This window comes from Lactuca sativa, chromosome 3, assembly GCF_002870075.4.
Source record: "Lactuca sativa cultivar Salinas chromosome 3, Lsat_Salinas_v11, whole genome shotgun sequence".
Lineage (NCBI taxonomy): Eukaryota > Viridiplantae > Streptophyta > Magnoliopsida > Asterales > Asteraceae > Lactuca > Lactuca sativa.
Window position 1 is genome coordinate 49,883,906 of NC_056625.2, and position 8,736 is coordinate 49,892,641.

General features: G+C 37.2%; 2 protein-coding genes across 3 annotated transcripts; one reads left to right on the forward strand and one right to left on the reverse strand.

Annotated features, from left to right (window-relative positions):
* The first annotated feature begins 50 nt into the window (after nucleotides 1-50).
* LOC111880701 (uncharacterized) lies at nucleotides 51-682 on the forward strand. The gene is made up of 2 exons (XM_023877122.3): nucleotides 51-321; nucleotides 402-682. Exons 1-2 carry the CDS (start codon nucleotides 166-168, stop codon nucleotides 582-584), a joined length of 339 nt encoding a protein of 112 aa, XP_023732890.1. The 5' UTR covers nucleotides 51-165; the 3' UTR covers nucleotides 585-682.
* Nucleotides 683-1,078: 396 nt separating this feature from the next.
* LOC111904663 (uncharacterized) lies at nucleotides 1,079-4,381 on the reverse strand. 2 transcript variants are annotated; one of them, XM_023900403.2, is made up of 5 exons: nucleotides 3,849-4,381; nucleotides 3,298-3,764; nucleotides 2,319-3,226; nucleotides 1,843-2,267; nucleotides 1,079-1,765 (listed from the first exon to the last, which is right to left on the reverse strand). In XM_023900403.2, exons 1-5 carry the CDS (start codon nucleotides 4,347-4,349, stop codon nucleotides 1,469-1,471), a joined length of 2,598 nt encoding a protein of 865 aa, XP_023756171.2. In that variant the 5' UTR covers nucleotides 4,350-4,381; the 3' UTR covers nucleotides 1,079-1,468. The 2 variants fall into 2 exon arrangements, with proteins under 2 accessions (XP_023756171.2, XP_023756170.2); XM_023900402.2 differs by having other exon boundaries at nucleotides 1,843-3,226.
* Between the last annotated feature and the right edge of the window lie 4,355 nt (nucleotides 4,382-8,736).

Consider the following 8,736-nt stretch of genomic DNA (forward strand, 5'->3'; position numbering starts at 1 on the left):
AAGCAGTGGTATCAACGCAGAGTACTCGGTTGCAAGAGGGTTTACCGGTTACCCCTCTACTTACCCCTCAACATTTCCCCCCGTTTCTTAACCCCATTTACCAAACGACGAAGCTGGGTTTTTGAAGAAGAACATCACGAAAACAAAATCAGATTTGTACACCAAATGACAACGTCGAAATCAAATTCAAGCTGGAGTGGCACATCAAGAAGGAAAAATCGGGAGATAATACGATGTAGCTGTGGTGATATTTGCCCTATTTATGTTTCACGCACTCCAGAAAACCCAGGACGAAAGTTTCGTGGCTGCCCTAATTACCAGGTAATTGTTTGATGTTTGCCCTAATTATGCTCTCTCTACTATCGTCCCTTCTTTATGTAATTTTATTCTTCTTTTTGTAGGATGAAGATGGTGGTTGTGGTCATTTCAAATGGGTTGATGAAGAAGAAGACGAATTTAGGGCTTTTAAGAAGCAATTGAACCTTCAACATAAAGATATCGAATCTGTGATGTTGCTCAAACTGATTGTAGGGCTGCTAGTGAGTATTTTGGTATGTCTTGTTGTAGTGGTTATTAAGATGTAAGTTAGATGAAATGATAACAAGTTTGTAGTGTAGTTTATTACATTGGTAGATGTACTAAATCTGTAAAAGTTTGAATGGTGCAATAGTATTAATGTTTGTATGGCTATGATCTATTTTATGAATGCTTTTATGACAATGGTAACTACACATTCAGCAGAACACAAATTCAAAGTAAGATGCATAAAATGGTAATCAAATGTGCCAATAATGGTAAATATGTTCACCATAACACAAATGGGAAGTAAGATGCGTAAATGGTTATCAAATGTTCCAATAATAGTAAACATGTTCACCATAACACAAATGGGAAGTAAGATGCATAAATGGTTATCAAATGTACCAATAATGGTAAACATGTTCACCATAACACAAATGGGAAGTAAGATGCTTAAATGGTTATCAAATGTGCCAATAATGGTAAACATGTTCACCATAACACAAATGGGAAGTAAGATGCTTAAATGGTTATCAAATGTGCCAATAATTGTAAACATGTTCACCATAACACAAATGGGAAGCAAGATGCATAAATGGTTTTCAAATGTGCCAATAATGGTACACATGTTCACCATAACACAAATGGGAAAGTAATATGCATAAAATGGTAATAAAAATTGACAACAATGGATAACACATTCATCATAACACAAATAAAAGGGGGTGTATTAATTGCATAAGGTTTTTTACATCTCACTAATACGTAGCAGCCATCCAATTGTATCCAAAAACCTAAATAAATTATCAAAAAAGGCAACCAAGTTTATAACATAAAACAAGTGGATGTATGCTGCATTTAGTGGGTGGAATGACAATAATATTTAGCAAAAAGGGCTCCATCTGCCCGTGTTTACCCTCCCCACTACACCCCCAAAACACTTAACCAACTACTCCAACCTAACTGGATTGCTAGCAGATGAACCACCTCCATTTTTGTCAAGCACTGTCTTCTTCAACTTCTGCAAAATGATCCTTTCAGAGGGTTTTCTCAACCTTGTCAATCTAGGGACATCATCAGGACCTTCATCATCACCTCTTTCTTCTTGTTCACCTTCATCATCACCCAAGTGACCATCATCACCTCCTTCTTCTTGTTCACCACCACCATCAACAATACCATCAACATCATCAATAACAGCCTCATCATCATTATCAGAAGGATGATCCAATACATCTTCCATATCCTGATATTGATAATTACATAAATAAATTAAATTGGAGAAAAATAATGAAAAACACTTACAAAAAAGTAATTTCTTACCAGCTCAACAGGTAGCATGTCATCCAGTTCCAGTTCTACCCCTTCCATACCTTCAATTTCTTCCATGCTATATCCTGCTTCCAACATCGATGCAATCTGTTCAGCATCCAGTTTTACCTTATCTACAAGGACACCATCAGCTTTTCCATCATTAAACTCAACATTACCCTCATAATCTGATTGAGTAGCATCATAGGTTTCTGATTGTTGTTGAAAACTACCCTCCCCTAATATTTCGTCCAGCCCCTGCTCAACCTCATCAAGCACTTTGTGTAGATCTAAACCAACCCTTGGAAGCAAAACATCTTCTTTTCCAACATCAACCACTTCTACTTCTTCAACAATATGACAATCTTCAACAATAACATCATTAACATCCCCAGTCTGAATATCATCACCATGACCCCCAGTCTCAATACCACCACCTTCCCCAATCTGAATATCATCACCATGACCCCCAGTCTCAATACCACCACCTTCCCCAATCTGAATATCATCACCATGATCCCCAGGCTCAATACTATCACCATGATCCTCATTCTGAATTCCATCACCTTCCCCAATCTGAATACCATCAACAACTTCTTTTTGAGTTGCAGAAACATCTTCTTTATGAGGTGAAGTAGCCTCTTTTTTGGACCTTGATGCTTTTAAAACCTTGGAACTTGATGCTTCTTTCTTTGACTTGTTTTTCTTCTTTAGAGGCTGACTGGATTTAGAAGCTCTTAATGATTCATCAAATTCAGTTGCTTCTTTTTTGGACCTTGAGGCTTTTAAAACCTTGGAACTTGATGCTTCTTTCTTTGACTTGTTTTTCTGCATTGGAGGCTGACTGGATTGAGAAGCTCTTAATGACTCATCATATTCAGTTAACAATGGATGTTTCCTTGGTCTGCCTCTTTTCTTTGGTAGCAAGGGTACTACTGGTTTTTTCTCATTCTTACAACTTTTTTGATTATGGCCATACTCTAAGCATTTCCCACATCTTACTGTTCTTGGTACAAATACCCTTGTTGATGAAAACCTCCCCTCTTGCTCACTAGCATGCCTCTTCCTTTTGGTAGTAGGCCTACCTGGCATTCTCCTAGCCAAAGGAGGCAATGGCTTTATGAATCCAGTTTGGCTCCAAAGATTACTCCCATTCACTGGTTTTATATTAGAGGAGTAAGACTTTTTAAAATTTTCCTTTGAAAAGTACCCATCAATATATACATCTGGTGTTTGATTGATGTAGTTGATGACAGCATTTGCATGTACACATGGGATCCCAGACAAATCCCATAATCTGCAACTGCAAGCCCTGCTGTCCAAGTCCACCATATAGCTGTCACATCCTCTTCTAGCTTCAAAAACATGTCCTTGACTATGAACTACAACCCATAACCTGCATAAGTTGGTATAGTAAGTAAGAATAATAAAAAGAAACAACAAATGTTAAATTTCTTTTATGCATACCTCATATTTTTCCCAAACAACTGCATTTTCCTAAGTATAGCAGGACAAACATTTGATTTCCATTTAACATTTTCCTCTATCATGTGGGAAAACCTGTCCATTATATATATCCTGATCTCCTCAAGCATTGTGATAAGGGGTTTTTTCCTAGCATCAACAATGATTGAGTTGAAACACTCAGAGATTCCATTCTCAACTGCTTCACACGCATAACCCCTATCAAAGTAAGCTCTACACCATGTTTTTGGTTGTCTTGACATCAAGTACTCATATGCAGATGGGCTCAACTTCTTGATGGTTTCCATGTGCCTCATAAAGTCACTTTCTACACAACTCATTGATGCAGCCCAAAATAATTTCTTGAACTCCAACCCTGTGTATGCTTTCTTGAAATTGGCATAAACATGCCTGGCACATTGCCTGTGCTCAACATTTGGGAGTATATCTTTTACAGCTTCAACCAATCCCTACAAGACAAGAACATTCAAGTCAATATGCATCCCTTTTAAATTGTATTAACATTTATATGAAATGGAGTATTGAAAACAGACCTTATGTTGGTCAGATATCACCACCAATCCTCTGCCATCATGAAGGTCTACACTATCTCTAAGAAGCTCAATAAACCAAGTCCAGTTAGGCTTGTTTTCAACATCAACAACAGCCCATGCTATAGGATACACCTGGTTATTAGCATCTCTACCAATGGCAGTCAACAACTCACCCTTCACCTGTCCTTTCAGGAAGCATCCATCCAAACCAATTACTCTTCTACACCCTAATTTCCATCCATCACTTAAAGCTTTGAAACCAATGTAAAATCTGTGGAAGTAGTTCTTCCCATCTGGATTGACAGTGACACTAACTTTGCATGTTGAACCTGGGTTGGACCTTAATAATTCATCAGCATAATCCCATACCCTAGCATAATGTTCAATTAGTTTTCCTTCAATCAACTCAGTGGCCCATTTTTTTGCCCTACGGACTTGCCCAATGGATACTACACATCTCAACCTTTGTTTGATATCGGCAATCATGTCCCTAAGTTTCATCTTAGGTGTGTTTGCAATTTCAGTAATGTAATGCCTACCTATCCATTTAGGGGAAACAAGACTTCCAAATTTGAACTTCCTACTGCAACGATGCTCTCCAACCAAATTTTTAACTTGAAATGATTTTTCATTGTACATCCATCCAGCATACAATCTGAAAGGACAATCATTCATCTCTGTCCTCTTCCCACATCTTGCAACTAGTCTAGTTTTATCACATTTTTCAAAGTATATCTGATATCCATTTGACACCCCATAATTTTGAATCCAAAACTTAAGTTGTGCAGGAGACTCAAACATATCACCTACCTTAGGTTCCATCTTATCCCATGGTGTGTTTGGATCATGAATTATGTACTTATTCTTCACCGCCTCTTGTTCACCTTCTTCATCACTTTGCCATTCATTAGCATGATAAACTTGTGCTCTGATTTCATCAGCCATGCTTGAATTCCTTAAGTTTTCATCACTAAGTAGAACATTGAGAAAGACGTCCCTACATTTATCAAGCGCAGTCACGAACTCATGCTCTGGTTCGTGATCCATATAAATACCATGGAGCTCATAATCCATCTCATTTAGTCCAGAGAAGGGCTCGTATATACTAGCAAATAGTTCTTTGAAAACGTCATCCGATGAAGCCATTACAGTTACCTACAAAATCAAAAAGATTTTACAAACAAAATTGAAGAATTTTAACTAGATAATTGCTTTAATCATGGATTTGAGAAACTTACTGGTTCAACAACTCAACGAGACTATCACCCAACTATCTTCCTGCTAGAACAACGATACCAACAATGTAGACCTAATCCTCTTCAAATACCCAAATTTCGTGATGATTCCCTTCCAAAAGCCCAAGATTTTTCTCAGTAGACTACGATTGACTGTGATTGAGTTGACGCTTCGGAGAGAGGGTGTGGAGCTCTATGTCTAACGTTTACCAAACGGGGTTAATTTCTTCATTAGTTAAGAAACGGTTGGAAAAGTTGAGGGGTAAGTAGAGGGGTAACCGATAAACCTTCTTGCAATCGGGTATTTGGCATAAACGCAAAAAGTGAGACAAGTATGCGGCATTAATGACACAAAAACCCATCGGAGGGTAAAACCGACTTTTTTTTACAAAATTAAGGCTTTTTATGACATTATTCCTTGTCCAAATTAATTACTTGTTTTCTTTTTCATTTAAATTAAATATTATATATATATATATATATATATATATATATATATATATATATATATATCATAAGGGCATTAAAGTCATTTTAGTTTACCGAGGGACCAAGACCACAAAGAAACTACCTCTAAAGGACCATGAAGCCGAAAAAGTCGAGGTTTACACTAAACATCGGAAAAAATGCATACAATAAGGACCATTTTTGCAGTTTTGTCAAGGGAAATCTGCGAAAAAGTCCCAAAATTTTGCCCCAATTTATGATTTAGTCCTAAATTAAATTTTACTTATGAAAAAGGACAGATTACCGGCTAATACAGTCAGTTTGGCCCTAAGAACCAGTAATCCTTATAAGAGCTGGTTACCCCAGCTCATTGACCTTATCACCCTCCATTAAACACCCCGTCATCAACTCCTCCTCTATAAAAACCCTTTCTTACCCTCCATCTACCAAAATGGCATCTTCAAGCTCAGTGGGAAGTAGGAGCAATATCCGATCACGAAGGCAAGCATTAAGGGCAACATGCTTTTGTGAAGACCCCGTTGGTAAGTGGACATCATGGAGGCCAACAAACCGTGGCAGGAGGTTCATCGGCTGCCCTAATTTTTGGGTAAGTATCCCTTAAACCTCTTTAATTACATCTCAAATCTCTTCCAATTAGGTTTTATTTCCTATATAACAGGATGAGGAAAAAGATTGCAAGTATTTTGCTTGGGTCGATCCCCCATTACCAAACAACTGGTACAGAAACTTGTTGATGGAGTTTCACAATAATGACATTCAAGTACACAATGAGTTTGCGGAAGAATTTGTGGAAGAAGCTGTGGATTCAAGAGGTGATGAGTTTTAGCTATAAGAACATCCTATGTGCTCATACAAACCCTAATGCTTGGATCTAGGTTTCTCTATTGTACATGCAATTTATCCAAGACTATAAACCCTAGATCTAGCATATGATAATCAATATAACATATAAATTAGGGTTTAGATCATACCTTGATTGTTATGTAGCAATAACAATCTCAAATCCTTCTTGTATTGACTTTAGAAAGCTTAGAGTCACAAATGTCACTCCTCTAATGGTTCACAAACACCAAGAGCAAGAGAATGAAGAGGAGAAGAGAAGGAGGCTGCCCAAAACGTGTGGAAACCCTAGAAGAAAGCTTGTCCACGTTTTTGGGGCATAAGGGCTCTATATATAGTGAGGCTATTAGGGTTATCTAACAAGGAAACCATAATTTGGATGCTTAAGCCCTAAGCAACCCATGGACTCCTTTCCTTAAAGGCCTTGGACGATTTCTAATGGGTTTCCCCATAGAATTCGTCCACTCCTTAATATAAGGCAATCCATAGCCTAAATTGCAATTATCTTATAATTACAATTCCAGTCTCTTAAGTTCAATTAATCTCTTTTAGTCACAAACTTAATTCTTATTAATTCTTGACTAATATTAATTAAACAATATGATTTCTCCTTTAATATATTATTCTCATAATATATTAATAAATCATATTTAATCCTTTTTCTCCATAATTCATCCTATCAAGTTGCTTTGGTGAAGGCAACCCAAAAGGACCATGCACCATCGGGTCAAGTACATACCAAAATAGTTATGGACTTAGACACTAATCCAACAAGAGGTTCCTATACAAGGTGAAGGTGAAAAATGGAAGATTGGGTTTTTTTGTGTTTGTTGGTGATTGTGTGGATTATGTTGAAGTAGTTTTAAGTTGTTGTAAAACTTTTAAATGACAGTTGGATGTAAGTTGTATGTTGTTGAACGAAAAATGGTTTATTGGATACCTACTGTTTGAGCAATGTACAATTGTAAGTGTATGATGTGAGCAAATAAAGGATGTTTTTCAATATAACATAATGAACAAAATGGATGTAAGTTATACATCAACAAAACATACCAAAATCAGCCAAAGTGTTTACAAAAGAAAGGGCATATCCCTATTAACAAATTTACTAAAAAGGGCTTCCTAACAAATTTTCCCAAATAGCCCATATAACTACTTAAATCCTAACCAATCTAAAGTCCCAAAGTGTTAACAATGCAGCCATATTGTATATTGTTTACAAAAGAAATGGCATATTAACAAATTTACCAAAAAGGGCTTCCTAACAAAGTTGCCCAAGTAGCCTATATAAGTGCTTAAATCCTAACCAATCTAATCCAAAGTAAGAGGTTTTTCTGGAGCCATTCCTATTCCTTTCTTGTCAATCACAATTTTCTTCAACATGTTTTCAGTGATCCTTTTAGAAGTTTTTCTTGTTCTAACCCTGACTTGAGTTCTAACCCTAACTTGAGTATCATCAACTCCCTCTTCGTTATCCTCAACTCCATCTTCATCATTGTACTCCTGTGATTCTTCAACTCCATCTTCATCATTGTCCTCCTGTGATTCTTCAGCTCCATCTTCACCATTGTCCTCCTGTGTTTCTGGTACATGTTCACTCACATAAGGCACATCCTTGCATTGGAAAGAATACAAGTTAGTTATGTTATTGAAAAATAAAATTCATTGTCAATGTTATAATATATACCTTTGCAGCTTGTTTGGATTGGTGAATCAAAGCATCAAATCCTTTCAGTTGTGATTGGGTGATATTAAGACACATAAGGATCTCTGTTTCACTGTATTTTGACTCTCTAAGGTAAGTCAAATCACTCAGTATTTGATCCAGATCAGCTATATCAATACCATCACCTTCATCATCAATGTTAACATCAGCTTCCTGTGTTTCTGGTACATGTTCACTGTCAACATTAGGTGCTGTTTGGGTGACAAATTGACTCTCAACATTAGGTGTTGTTTGGGTGAAAAATTGAGTCTCAATCCCAGGTTCTTTTCTCCCAGAACTTTCACCTTCTTCATAAACACTGGTAGACCCTCTTCCACCACTTATACCCCCTCTTCTACCACCTCTTCCACCACCTCTTCTACCACCTCTTCCACCACCTCTCCCAAGTCTAGTGCAATTGGTCAATTCTGGATTCAACCTTCGCCTTCCTATTTTCTTCTTAGGCTTTGGTGTTGGTTGGACTGAGGGATTCTTGCAAGACACTTTATTGTGCCCCATTTGCATACTATTCTGACATTGGACAGTTCTACCCTTAGAGGAGACTTGGGAAAACCTGTATTGATGCTCAGAGACATGCCTTTTCCTTTTCATACAAGGCCTTTCTGACATTCTTCTTTCA

Coding starts and splice junctions, on each gene's coding strand:
- LOC111880701 (XM_023877122.3), top strand. CDS start 166: ATGACAACGTCGAAATCAAATTCAAGCTGGAGTGGCACATCAAGAAGG. Junction 322..401: donor GTGGCTGCCCTAATTACCAG/GTAATTGTTTGA, acceptor TTCTTTTTGTAG/GATGAAGATGGTGGTTGTGG.
- LOC111904663 (XM_023900402.2), bottom strand. CDS start 4,349: ATGAAACTTAGGGACATGATTGCCGATATCAAACAAAGGTTGAGATGT. Junction 3,765..3,848: donor TGATATCTGACCAACATAAG/GTCTGTTTTCAA, acceptor CTTGTCTTGTAG/GGATTGGTTGAAGCTGTAAA. Junction 3,227..3,297: donor TTGTTTGGGAAAAATATGAG/GTATGCATAAAA, acceptor CAACTTATGCAG/GTTATGGGTTGTAGTTCATA.